General features: G+C 53.2%; 1 protein-coding gene across 2 annotated transcripts; it reads right to left on the reverse strand.

Moving 5' to 3' along the window:
• Positions 1-1831: 1831 nt before the first annotated feature.
• On the reverse strand, positions 1832-13940 carry CX3CL1 (C-X3-C motif chemokine ligand 1). Of its 2 annotated transcripts, XM_020903809.2 has the most exons (3): positions 13619-13939; positions 7238-7358; positions 1832-5062 (listed from the first exon to the last, which is right to left on the reverse strand). In XM_020903809.2, the coding sequence occupies exons 1-3, from the start codon at positions 13686-13688 to the stop codon at positions 3862-3864; spliced, it is 1392 nt and encodes a 463-aa protein (XP_020759468.2). In that variant the 5' UTR covers positions 13689-13939; the 3' UTR covers positions 1832-3861. The 2 variants fall into 2 exon arrangements, with proteins under 2 accessions (XP_020759468.2, XP_070307358.1); XM_070451257.1 differs by lacking the exon at positions 7238-7358 and having other exon boundaries at positions 13619-13940.
• Between the last annotated feature and the right edge of the window lie 291 nt (positions 13941-14231).

The following is a 14231-nucleotide window of genomic DNA, read 5'->3' on the forward strand; positions in this document are numbered from 1 at the left end:
AGAATTTGCAGGGACTTCCCTAGTAGTCCAATAGTTAGGACTCGGGGCTCCCACTGCAGGGGGCATGGGTCCTAGCCCTGGACTGGGAAGTAAGATCCCACAAGCTGAGTGGCGAGGCAGCAATATCAGATTCTTGCAGGAACTTCAAACCTAAATGTCTATGGGGTTCGGCAGGTGGTGAAATGAGGGAAGCTGCATGTAAGAAAAATTAAGGGCCCATCATATGCTGTCTTTCCTGGTCCCACTTTTGATGAAGACTTGAGCTCAGAGAAAAATATCCTCTCTATGAGAAAAACAAGAGGGTGATGATAAATGGCAATTGACATGGCCACTGGAATCCGGAGCACCAAAAAGTAGAAAGGGTGGTAGAGAACTCAGGATTGTCACCCTGGTCTGCTCCATCTCAAGGCACAACCACGGCTTAGGCCCTACCCACCATCATCTTGGGGATGACACCACACAGTGGGGGTTAGACCTTCTGAATCACTTAAGAGAACCTAGAAAAGTGGGCTGGTGTGCATAATTTCCTGATTCTTAAGTGTTGCCTCTAATTAAAAAAAAATACCATGTAGACATCAAATCTAAAAATGCCTCTAATGCAAAACATTCTGATATTTAATAAACCACTAGTAGAGAACAAAAGACCTGTCAATTAAACTATGACAAGTCATTGACTGTAAGATACATCTCGATTCCAAAGGTATTACAAAATGAAGAAAGAAATGTGTATCTAAGAATCCATGCAATTATTTGTTCATTCACTCAGTCATGTCCAAATCTTTGAGACCCCATGGACTGTAGTGTGCCAGGCTTCCCCGTCCTTCACTATCTCCTGGAGTTTGCCTAAACTCATGTCCACTGAGTCAGTGATGCCATCCAACCATCTTGTTCTCCTTCTCCTCCTGCCTTCAATCTTTCCCAGAATCAGGGTGTTTTCGAATGAGTCAGTTCTTCACACCAGGTGACCAAAGTATTGGAGCTTCAACTTCAGCATCAGTCCTTCCAATGAATATTCAGGATTGATGCAATACTGTATAATAAGCTAGACTTGGCCTTTGGCACGTTGCACAGTTTCCAGTCTACACAGCTGTACAGAGCACCTGATGATGCCACCTTGGGCACTGGTGGTTCATACTTGAGTCACACCTCTGAGTACCCAAGTCCCTTGAGAAGTAATCCCTCTTTGATCTTTATCTGGACCAGCAGTGAGTTGAGGCTGTAAAGAGGAAAATGTGGCCCAGATTGCTCCCGTGGGTCACTAGATCCCTAATGGTGATACCAAGGCACTCAAAATGGTGGTTTAGTAGGCCTGGGCAGTGGGAGGGGGCAGGGTGGGGGACTTCATAAGGGAATCTAATTCCTGCCACGGATGGAAGCTGCTAGAAATCTCTCACCTGGTTTTTAAAAATCTTTTAAAATTTTTAAAAATTCTTACCGTGGAGTATAGTTATTAACAATGTTGTGTTAGTTTCAGGTGTAGAGTGAAGTCTCACCTGATTTTATGCATGCCCAGTGTCACATACCTGGGCAGAGCAGAGCTAGGCTGGAGGCTCAGCCGTCCTCACGGACCCCTTCTCCTGCTGCTCCTCTGCCCCAGGGGTCTCCAGTGCTTCCCCAGAGAGCACTGTTTGTTTGTTTTGGCCACACTGCCCTGCAGCATGCGGGACCCCGGGGCCAGGGACCAAACCTGTGTCCTCTGCAGTGGAAGCACAGAGTCATATCCACTGGTCCACTGGAGAAGTCCCACTTCCCCAGAGAGTCTTGGCTCCTCCTTTGTTCCATCTTCCCAGAGGCCCTGGTTGCTGAGTCTGACGCAGGAAAAACAACTATATAGGACCCACAAGACTTTTCAAATTTATTAGTAAAATACAAAATGGTACAGACATTGGTGATAGGGTTGGAAAAGCAAAAGGATCAACCAACTCCTTCCAAAGCCCTCCCCAAATTGTCTTTGTCTCTGTCCTTCTCCGGAGGACCTCATAAAGTCTGTGGAAGGGGGACTTGTTGTCCCCAGCCGTTTTATCACAGGTGGGAGCCCCATCACAGGGGCCCCATCCCTTGAAGGCTCCCCATCAAGAAGAACCAAAAAAGTGCATTCAGATCTGCTGTCCTCCTCTCTGAGTGGTCAGAGTGCCCCCAAACCGAGCCAGGCCCTCACGGGCGTGGAGGAGGACCAGGCGGACAGGGAAAGCTGGCTTCCCTCTCTCTGTGGACCAGAGCCGCATGTACACTCTCTCAGCTTCGTGTACACTGTCTCAGCATCTGTCTGCAAAGGAGCATGCCACCTGTACATGGAGAGCCTAGCCCATAGGAGACTCCTCTGGTGGGCTGCAAAGAACACCTTCAGAGGCAGTCAGAGGGAGGTGGGGAGCTGCCACCAGACACCCTGAGGGGTGAGACTTGAAGGTCTGGCTCTGATGGTGGGGTGCTGGCCAGTCCAGAGAGCCTTCAGCCCCACCCAGCCCTGCCCGAGTCTTCAGTGCCTAAAAGGGAACCTCTGACCTCATGCCCACAACTTCCCCTCCCCTGCCCATCCCTCCCCACAGGACAGAGTCCCTTTCAGAAGTAAACACGGGAACCTCAGGTTTCCATGGTGGATTCTGATCTCACGGAAAACGTCATGGAAATTCCTGGCCCTGCCTGCAGTGGAGGTGAAGGGGAGGCAGGAAGAACTCAGAGTGCAGAGGACAGTGTTTTCAAGGAGTGAGAGGTGGAAGAGGAACCCAGACCGTGGGCAAGAAAGAGAAAATGCTGGACCTGGGTCCCTCGTGAAGGAGTGGAAGAGGAAGGGGTGTGGCTACTGCCTGCAGCTACTCCCTGCTCCCTGGCTCCTTTCTTGGAGCCTGCAGGCCTCCACTCCTCCTTCAGCCTTCACTTATGACCTGGTAGGCTGTCACAAGTCGCTGGGTGGGTGGGGGGGGGGGCAGGACCTTCTGGTCACAGCATTCATGGACTTGCCTGTCTCATCGATGGTTGAGAGCATCTCTACTGCTGAAGATTGAGAAGCTGCACCCAGGGTCTGCAGAAAGGGGTCTCTGGATCAACTAGTGATGCCTGACAGGGATAGAGGTTATTGCCACATATCTACCATCCCTGTTCCCTTTCACAGATGAGACACCAGAGGGATGAATGTCTTGATGGACTGGTGAGGGCCTGGGACTAAACTCCCAGCCTTCACATTCATAGTCAATGTTCCTTCACAGATGCGGAGGTTGGGGGTGGGGGGTGGTGAGGGTGGACTCAAAGCCAGCAGATTACTTCATCTCTCATTCCCAAAATGCCTGCCCAAGGGCAGAACCTCCGCTGGGAGCAGTCCCAGGAAACACCACACTAGCCTCATGCAAGAAAAGACAGGTCCCCGCCTGGGGCATGGGGTCTGGACAGGAGACATGGATAACTAGCACCGCAGGTGGCCGGGGTGGCTGGCGACCGCAGCGGGACCAAGAGACGCGATGAGGTCTGAGGGAGCGGGCAGGAGAGGCCTGACCCGAGGCTCGTTTTCAAGAGGGGATGACTGTGGTAACACGGGGAGTGGGTCAAGGGGGCTGGGCGTTCAGTAAATAATTGTTCACGGGGGCTGGCATGGTATCTAAGGGACCCTCTGATCAGCCAACAGCAGAGGGGCGTTTTTTGTCTTGGGACATTGGAGTGAGCTGGGGAGGCCACCTGCTCTGTCCACAGTAGGTCACGAATGGTCATGGGTGGCCTCCAGAAGCTGGGAGCAGACCCACCCAGATGACCCCGCCTCCTTGCTCCAGTCATCGCAGCTTGGGCCAGGCCCTTGGGTGAGGGGGAGTGTGGGGATGGGGGACCCCGGGCCGCTGAGTTGAACGACTGGATGGACGCAGGCAGCAGGGGAGTTCAGACTGGCACCAGGACGTAGGAGTTACTGCCACAGCTCCGGGGGACATAGCAGATCCCATCCACCATATCCCCCATCGTCTTGCGGGGGCAGCTCTGCAGTCTCTGGTAGGCAAACATGGCCACCCCCAGGCAGAAGAGGAAACCGAGGAAGGCCAACAGCCCTACAGCCTGCCTTCGTGTGGCCACCTGGGAGTCAGGGATGGATGTCATGAGGATGCCCAGACTCTGGGGGCCTGCGGTGGTGAGAATGGGCTCCTTGGCCTTGGGGAGCTCCTCAGTCTTGGGGGCCCAGCTGCCAGAGGCCAGTGCATCCATGCTGGGGGTCCCTTCAGAGGATAGAGTGACCTCGAAGACACCGTACACAGTGGCCGACCTCAGGAAGGCATCCGTGTGAGCTGCAGAGGGACTCATTTCTTTGAACCCTAGAGAGTTCTTTGATGAGTCCTGTACCTTGATTCCCACAGTTAGGCTTCCAGGCCAAGTGCTGTCCTCTAAGACAGTGTGGGAAAGAGTCGGGGCCTGGGTGGAGGGGACCGGGGAGGGGAGGGCCTGGGTGGAGGGGACCCAGGTAGGGAGGGTCTGGGTGGGGAGGGTCTGGGTGGAGGGGGCCTGGGTGGAGGGGGCCTGGGTGGAGGGGACTGGGGTGGGGACGGCCTTGGTGGAGGGGACTGGGGTGAGGAGGGTCTGGGTGGGGAGGGTCTGGGCGGAGGGGGCCTGGGTGGAGGGGACTGGGGTGGGGAGGGTCTGGGTGGAGGAGACCAGGGTGGAGGGGGCCTCAGAGGCTTTCCCCTCAGTCCAGAGGCCTGCCCCAGTTTGGTCGGCAGCAGAACTCTGCCAAGACGTGGCGGTGGTGACGGCAGCCTTGTTGAAAATCTCAGTTTTCTGAGTCCCTCCATCTGGAGCTTTTGAAGTGGAGGAGGACCTGGTCCCCATGGAACCAGCCACTCCTGGCGAAGTCCCCAAGGCACTCTCTGCCCCCAGACCACTGCTTTCGCCTGTGAAGTTCGCCTCTGAGGCAGCAGACCAGTACATCTCCCTGGCGCCCAGAGTAGTCCTGGGCTCACCCTCACCGATTTGCCTCTCGAATGTGCCGCTCTTTTGAATCATAGCAGCCTTGTTGTCTAGGATCTTCATGACTTCCTGGACCCATTTCTCCTTTGGGTCAGCACAGAGTAATTTATCCTTCACAGTCTTCAGGCTGCAAGGAAGGAAGACAAGGGGGCCAGTGATGCTTAGATGCCATGTGGAGTAGGAGCATCACACAAAATCTCTGCAGATGAGCCGACTTGGCTTGAAGCCAAGTCGCCACCACTTACTAGCTGTGAGCTATGAGCTTCTTAACCAGGGCAGCTCAGCTTACAGAACTTCTGTGTTCTCACTTGAGAACTGGAAAGAGAGTCCTGTCTTTTTCAGGGTGACCAATCATCCCAGAAAAACTGGAACTGAAAGGGTCTTTTTGTGAAAATTCCGGCAAACCAGGACAAGTTGATCACCTGCCTCTGTGTTATTGTAAAAAATGAAAAGGATGTAAAGCACCTGGTTCACAGTGCGTGCATGAGAACTTAGTCACTCAGTTGTGTCCAACTCGGTGCGACCCCATGGACTGATATGCACCAGGCTCCTCTGTCCGTGGAATTTTCCAGGCAAGAATACTGGAGTGGGTTGCCATTTCCTACTCCAGGGGATCTTCCTGACCAGAAAGATAATAAAAATGTAAGTCATAATGTCATGAACGTGAGGATGGGGGCTCTTTGCTGCGAGTTTTCTGATTGGGAGATATCCCAGGTGTTCTCTGCCACCAGGTGTGTGACTGGCAAGCTTGGCGGTGGAAAAGACTTAATGTCATAACCTCCTCTTCCTCCTCTCCCTCAGTTGAAGTCTGTCCTCTGGACCTCTCTCCTCTCTTAGAGTGTATCCTCAGGCTGCAAGGGACCCTAGGATGCTACAACCCTCTATATGGTGTCCCTGATGGGACCCCGAAAGTGAAATGTGAATGAAAGTGTTAGTTGCTCAGTTATGTCTGACTCTTTGTGACCCCGTGCACTGTAGCCTGCCAGGATCCTCTCTCCATGGAATTCTCTAGGCAAGAATACTGGAGTGGGCAGCCATTCCCTTCTCCAGGATCCTGAGTTCCATCCAAATCATAAGCTTCCTTTGAAGCCTGTGTGTGGCTTAGTACCAAGACCACAGCTTGGAGCTGGCTGGGATCCCTGCTCCACACCCTGGCCTGTGCTGGAAATTTTGCCTGGTTAAACCTCATACCCTTTCTGCAAGATGGCTACTACATACATCCCCATTTTACAGATTAGAAAACTGAGGCTTAGAGGGGTAATATAAATGTGCCTGTCTTCAATATGCTAGGAAGCCAGAGAGGTCCAGAAAGCAAGCATGGCCCTGAAGGACCCACAGGTGCAGTGCTGTCCCAGCACCATCATCCCCTTTCTGGAGCATCCCACTTCCCCTTCACCTACAAAAGAGAAGCAAACATATAGGGTACCATGGGGGAAGTGAGGTTTGACAGGTGAGCAGAGAGGTCAGGCTGTAGTGCACTTGCCCTCTTAGTAATCAGTGAGAGGAAGTACAATTTTCTTTAGCTGGGCCCCTGCTTCGAACAGGCTGTTTCCTGTTGCCAGGAGTCAGGGTCTGGCTGAGACTGATTTAGGACCCAAAGGTCAGTCCTGAGGAAAGGCCTCAGGGCTGGGCGACTGGGCAGTACCCAAGAGGGACCCCAAAGGAGCAAGCGGCCAAGATGGCCAGGAGTCCCAACACCCAGAGGGGAAACTGGCTTGGCTTGACCCCTCCCGGAAGTCTCAAGTCTGGGAGGAATTCTGTTTCCTTATCTGTTCAATGGAGATAATAACCTTGGCCTCTCTTATTGTCAGCAGCTTCCAGGAACACTGCCAAGAGCTTTAGTTTCACCATCTCCTTTCATTTTCCTCAAAACTACCCATTTGAACAGATAAAGAAGCCAGAGCCCAAACAGTAGATAAGATCACCAGGGCCACCCAGACTGTAGAAGGTGAAGGCAGAATTCACACCAGATCTGCTGGCGTCTAGAGCCTGCGCTTTGAGAACACCATGCTTTTCCTCTCCCATGAAACCCAGCAGTTCCAGGGCTGCATACAACACCCTTTGGCCCAGTGGGAATTGCCACCCCGGGTGGCTTGTCCAGGCCATCCGGGAAAGCCACCACTCACGTTTGCCCAGGGCACAGATATTAAGGTCAGCGAGGAGGCCAGCAGGTCAGGAGCAAGAGGAACACTTGCTGAAAGCCCTTGGCCAGGAGCCCAGTTTGGGGTGACAGGATGTGGACATGGATTCGCAGAGACCAGGGGCCTGAAAGGAATGCAGAAGCCGAGAGGGCAGTACCTACATGACAGCTCCATCATTGCAGGACTCCCGATTTCGTTGGTAGCCGACTAGACGAGACACGGGAATCTTCTTGATCATTTTGTTGCAGGAGAAGTTACACTTGCTCACACCGTGTTGCTGTCCTGACCCCACAGAGGCCCCCAGTCAGCCGGACTGCCCGTGGACATCTGGCTTCCCAGCCCCATGCCAGCTTGTCCCAGCTGCACCCTCCTAGCCAGAACCAACGCCCCACACCCTTGACCTCAGCCCCCTGTCCCAGGTCAAACCTCTCTAGGCCTCAGTTTCCCCACCTGTAAAATAGGGACAGCAAATAGAATCTACCTCACAGGGTTGTTGTAAGAATGGAGGAAAATGAATTCTTATAAAGCTCTTACGGCCTGGCACGTCTTGTTTAGTTTTAAAATTCAGTTGCTGGAGTGGGTTCACCAGGGGCGAGGAGTGTGAAACTGACAAGGATCTATCTGAGGTTACACAGCCAGCAAGTGACGGAACAGGCTCTCCTGCCAGGCCTCGCTCCTGGCCCTTCTGGACCCATGACGCTGCCATCCCCCCTACAGTGCTCTTACTGTAGTAAGTCATCTGCTCAGCTCTCACCCCCTCGCATGGGGATCCCATCCCTCCATCTCAGCCTGATCCATTCCCACAGCCTCTGAGACAGCCCTAGATCTCTGTCCATTCACATCCCATGTGTATTCCCTGCATACATCTCGGCCACCGGCAACTACCGTAATGACACACATTTATGCCCAGCTCAGAAAAACACATAAATGCATACATGCCACCAGGCTGACATAGCAGATAACAAAAAGTTTAAATATATGACGACAACCACCTTCTAAGCAGTGTGCTAAGTAGACAATCCTTTGTTCTGCCATTAAGAGCCAGGAGGGTTTCCCTGGTGGCTCAGTGGTAAAGAATCCACCTGCCAATGCAGGAGTCACGGGGTTCAATCCCTGATCTGGGAAGATCCTAGATACTGTGGACCAACTAAGCCCATGCAGTAAAACTATTGAGCCTATTCTGTACAGCCGGGGAGCCGCAGCTACTGAGTCTGAGTGCCCTAAGGCCTGTGCTCAGCAACAAGAGAAGCCACTGAAATGAGAAGGCTGAGCACTGCAACGAGAGACTAGTCCCTGATCGCCTCAACTAGAGAAAGCAGAGTGCAGCAAAGAAGACCTAGCACAGCCAAAATGTGAATACAGAAAAAAATAAATTGTATATAAAAAGAGCCAGGATGAGTTGGGAAGCAGCTCCCGAGAGGAACTTAATGGGCCATTTGGATTCCCAGGACAAGCTGGGGGAGCAGGCATAGGGAGGAGGGGTAGAAATGGGGTTGTGCATGGGGCGGGGGCAGAATGGGATAGGTGGGGCCTTAAGATGTCTGGGTCCCACGTGGAGCCAGACAGAAACCCCAGGACAGAATGACGGTGACTCAACAGACAGTTGAGAACCCAGATATTTTATATAAACATTCAAAGTGGTTTGCACTGCACCTCTATCTTCCCCTAAAATCTCCAGCAAACTTTGCTTTGCTTGGTATAAGTTCGAGAGGGGCAGGCCAAAAAATGAAGAGCTTGAGTTTCCGATAGGAATTAAGGTCATTTGTAGCCGAAGCAAGACCTCAGAGGGTTTTGCAAAAATCTAGAAGCCAGGACTTCCAGGGCAGTGGAGCCAAGAGAACAAATTTATTTTATTTCTGCAGAGCTTGGGAGGGCCCAGTGATCCTTGGGTTCCAGCAAAACACACATCGCTCTTGCACAAATACTTAATGTACGTGGACACACAAACTAAATATGCTCTGCCTTCCCAAATACAGGCATGCACACACACCTTCTAAAATCTGCTGCCCCTTCTCTCATCACGCCCCCTGCCTCAGCCCACCCTGCCTTGTGGGCGGGATGGGGGTGGGGTGGGGAGTCAGGGCTTGCAAGGTCAGGGCCAGGCCATCAGGGGGCATCACTAGTAGCCCCAGAGGTGGGCAGGGGGGCTCCCCGAAGCTGGCCCCTGAGTCACCAACTGCCCTTCTTCTCTGAGGAACCAGGATGTGAAAGTTGCCCTGCTGCCTTGTCACCTTACTTTTCCCACAGTGGGACCTCAGAATGACTCAGCAGCAGCCTCCCCAGGTCCTGTTGAGCAGAGTCAAGAGTCAGGCCCCTGGACTGGAGTGGCAGGTGACTTCCGGGGGAATTCCAGAAAAATGGTGCCCCTGATGACCTGGAACCAGGGGGAGGCTGCCCAGTGGGCAGAAGGGACAAACTAGGGAAGCTCAGTGCCCTCTTCCGACTCTACATCCACTATGCCCACCTCTAGGGCTTAATGAGCCACAAAAGCAGCCTGTCTCACAGTCCCCGCCCTCTGCCATGGTGCCTGATGGCCTTGGCCAGGTTCTGTTCTTGCTTTTGCCTGGGGAGGTGGTGTAACTAGCTGAGCGGGCTTTCCTTCTAGGAACTGAAGTTTTCTTTTCTGTAATTGGGGATAACGTCTTGACCAGCCAGTCATCTATTAACTGTCGTGTGAATGCAGGAGGACAGGGACCTTGTATGTTTCGGTGTCACAGTGTTTCTTATCATCAAGCATAAGGTGGATATAAATATTCATTGAATGAAATAATGTCTCAGTCTACTTATCCCTCCACCCACCTCCCTACCCGTCTATCCATCCATCCATTTATCTGCCCCCTCTTGTCAATCTGCTACCAATTCCCTGCCACCCATCTGTCTACCTCCCACCTATCCCTACTCACCCCACTCCATCAATCTACCTGTGCCCCACTCACCTACCTACTACCTGTCTGTCCCCTAGGCATCCTCCACCCCCTTCCTCCACCCATCCCTCCATCTCTCTCCAGCCCACTCACACATCCTTCATCCATCCATCTGCTCCCTGATTCAGCCAACATCTGTTTGAGTTACTTTTGAGTATCTACAAAGACCCAGGCCCTCTTGTCCTTAACTCTGAACTCCTTTTCCCAGAGGTGCTAATGCTGAGCTTGGAGAGAGTACCTCATTCCCAATAAATGCTATCAGATCACCATGTTCACTCGTTCAACCAACAAATGCTGACCTGCCTCTGGCCAGGCCCTGTGAGGAGTAGAGGGATGAAGAAGGCCCATCTCAGCCTCAGAAGTCTCTCAACCTAATGGACGGTTAAGACAGAACCCCAGAGTATCAGAACTTTTCTTAGTAGATCACCTATGGTGTATTGGACCCTACACTCAGCCCATACACATCTGCTCTCATTAATTCCTGCAAAAAGATTACTTTTATCTTCATTTTAAAGATGTGGAAGCTGAGAATCAGAGAGGTTTAATGACTTGCCCAAGGCCACACAGCTGCTTAGTGGCAGATCTGGTTTTCCTCCCAGCCCCTAAGATAGTTCGCTATTCTAGGCTGCCTTAAACTCCAAGCAAAAACATCATGTTTCAGAAGAGACCTCAGGGAAGCTGAGGTTTACATGAAGGAGAGACCACCTCCAACTCCAAGTGATCAGAGGAGGTTTCTTGGAGGAAGAGTACGTTAGGCTGGAGCTCAAGGACTGTTCGGAAGGTCATAGGCAGGAAAAGATGGAAACGTTCTGGGTCTCTGGGTTTTTGGGTAATAGAGAGAGAGCTTGAGTCACTGCTCAGCTGTGTGTCTTAGATGAGTCACTCAGGTTCTCTGAGCCTCCCTTCCCTTCCCTGTAAAATGGACATGATAATAACTGCTTCATGGGATGGTTATGAGAATAAAGCTCTTAAAATATCTGGACCCTCAGAGCAGGGTTTTCTCAACAGCAGACACCACTGACATTTTGGACCACGTGATTCTTTGTTGTGCAGGCTGTTCTGTGTACCGTAGGATGTTTGGCATCACCCCTTGGCCTCGATGCACTAGATGCCTGAGTACCTCCCAACCAAAACGTAACAACCAAAAATGCAGCCAGAAATTGCCAAATGTCTCCTTGGGGGCAATTCCGGCACCGAGGACCACTGCCCTAGAGATACCCACATGATTCTCTCCCCTGCCTCCCTCAACGCCCCCTTCTCCCCTGACTCCCTACATAAAATCTCAACACCTTCCACACCATCCTTTGATCCCATTTTTTTTTTTAAATCACAGCATTTTTTTTTCCTTCTAACAGATCAAATCCTTTATTAATTCATTTTGAGTATTATCTGTCTTTTCTAGTTGATATTCAGCAACCCAAAGGGCTGGGATCACTGGCAGTTTTATTCACTGATGTGGCCCCAGCACCTAGAATTGTACTTGGCACATAGTAGGTGCTTATCGACCAAATGAATCAACAAAATGCACAAGGAAGCCACTTTGTATGTGTAAAATCCCAACCAACGGGATATAGAGGAATTTTTAATTTAGATTCGACCCAGGCCTGGATCTGACACTCTAGATTTAGCCTCCCCTGCCTTTCCCACCCACCCCTACTGCTAATCAGGGGGGCAGACGACAGCAGCTTAATTCATTTTTTTTCCCCCCTCTTTCTTGTCAGAGCTTGAGTGGGAGTGAATGCGTCAGTGCTCCGGGAGGAAAATTCTCTGTTCTGACTTGTATCTGCAGGTTTGTTATATAAAGCAGAGGAGCCTCCTGCCTGACACAGCCCTGCAAACCCACATTTGGGAACTGACGCAGCCACCCTGCACCAGCCAGGGCGGTAGCCACAAAATCCCCAGCTCCCCCTCACTCCCAGCCTCTCCGGCTTGTGGTCCAATCCCTAAGTTCTGCAGGGGCTCCCAGGGGGTCTCTCTGAGCCACACATGTCAGTGTGACTAAGAACTTTCAAGATGAACCTGGCCAAATGCCCAGTTGTACAGCAGGAGAGATGGAGCCTCAGAAAGGTCGGAATAATGGGAATATCTCCCAGCAAAACCAGTGGCCAAGATTAGGGTGGACACCTGATGGTTTTGAAGCCTCAGGCTCCTGGATAGAGCTTCCAGAGTGCCCCCTACCCAGGATCCCTCCTCCGTCCTAGCAGAGAAGACACCCCCCTACAACCCAGCTTAGTAGAAGTGATCCTCCTCCTTCTCCCACTTGCCAAGTGTCCTCAGCCTCACCACGCACATATAGGCAATAGCTATATTTAAAGGTGCAGCAGCTGGGACCAAAGAAGGCAATACCGTATTCAGGGTCATAGCTATGGCCAAGCAACCTCCACCTGACTCCTCATCTTCCAATCCTCGCTGTCCGCGAACACCTCAGGGCTCAGGGGTTCAAGCCCAGGAAGCAGGAAGGCCAGTAGCGCTTGGCCTGCACCATCTCCACTCGCCTGCTCTCTGCCCCACCGGTGGCTTTTCCCCAAACAGAGGAACTCGGGGGACAGCGCGCTCCATGGAGGTGTCCTGGAAGCCAGAGACTGGTGCCCATTTTCCCAGACTGGTTGTGTGCCCGAAGGCAGCCTCCCGCCCTCTCTGAGCCTCAACCTGCCAGATGGCCTGGGTATTCCCAGAGGATAGGGCTGACTCAAACAGCTCTTGAAGGCAGTGAGATCCACAGAAGTGGGAGCGTGCATCCACGCTCCCTCCTGCACCCACTCTTACCCCCTCCTGTCTTACTTGCTGGCTGTGCATCCTCAGGTCAGTTTCTCAACCTCTTTGGGCCTCCATCTCACTCATGTTGGGTGGGATCGATACATCATGCCCTCCCAGGTCCCAGGCTCCAGAAAGCAAGTGACTGGAGGTGAAAACATTTTCTGAACTGTGCTTTGAAAGAGAAAGACAGTACCCTGTCTTTTTTTTTGAGGAGGGGACGGACATGGGCAGAGGGATTGGGGGTTAGACCAGAGGCACAGGGATGAGCCCAATTCATGAGCTGCAATGACCTTGACCTCCACTGGTCCTGGGCCCCTTCTCCTAGGGAGGCCTTGAAATTGGGCAGGAGAAAGTCCCAACTGTGGCCTGGCCTGGGGCCAAGCCGAGACTACAGGAGTCAGGACCGAGGGTTACATATTAACCCCGGACAGGGAAATGAGCCCACGGTCTGCCAGAGCTCCATCTGAGTGCCCACCAAGAGCCTCCTCAGGCTTCCCACCACCCGCACTCTCCCGGTACCCCCACACCTGGCATCGTCTGCTGCCCACACCACCTCCCTGCTCTGCCAAGTGATCAACACCTTGCTCATTGGGCCAGACAGGGACAGTCTCTGATGAGAGTAAATTTTTCCAGCTGGAGGGCAGACCACACGACCAGAGGTGTCCAGCCGCATCCCCCCCACCCTCCGGCCCCGCACCCAGCTCCTACCTCCCCCACCCAGCATATATGTCAAGAAGGGGCTGCCAGGGATCTCAGCCTTACCCAGGGAAGGCTCTGGGGGCCCTGATGTCAGGCTTGAGGGGGAGAAGTGGGGCTCGGGGCTCCCCTTACCCCGCTCATGCCTGAGTCCACCCGACTCACCGGCTAGCAGCGCAACCAAATGGCAGAGGACAGTCAAGCAGAGCAGCCCCGAGAGAGGCGGAAGACCCATGGCTGGGGCGGGCGGGGGTCCAGGGGCGCCAGGCAGGCGGCAGGGGCCCTTGTGGAAGCTCAGCGCTTGTCCCCTGGCCGCCTGAGCTCTGCTGCGATTTATAATGGGGCTCCTCTGCCTCCGCCTCCGCTTCCAGCCCCCGCAGGCAGCAGGCAGGCGGTGGGAGGGGAGAGGAAGGGAGCGTGTGCAGCAACTGGATTCCTCAGGATGTTGCCAAGGAACCGAGCCTGGCTCTGGGTGAGCGGCTCGTGATGGGGGGACCGGGCTGGCTCCGCATATGGGGACCTGCCTGGGAGGCTGGACCAGGCCTGTTAGGGTTCAAAGGGCTTCCTCTCCTCCCATCAGCTGAGGCCGCCTCCCTACTGGGAGCTGGCACATGTCCTAGGGCCTGAGCTGGGGGCCTAGCTCCTAAGTGGGCAGAAAACAAAAGGACAGAGGACTGGAGAGTGCCGGCGGCAGGCAGGCAAGCCAGGAGGACTTGGGGGGTCCCGCCATCTGGGGTCTGATAAAGTCTCCCCTGGTCTGGGAGGGAGCTCTCCGATG

The sequence above is a fragment of the Odocoileus virginianus genome, chromosome 20 (assembly GCF_023699985.2).
Source record: "Odocoileus virginianus isolate 20LAN1187 ecotype Illinois chromosome 20, Ovbor_1.2, whole genome shotgun sequence".
In the NCBI taxonomy this organism is placed as follows: Eukaryota; Metazoa; Chordata; class Mammalia; order Artiodactyla; family Cervidae; genus Odocoileus; species Odocoileus virginianus.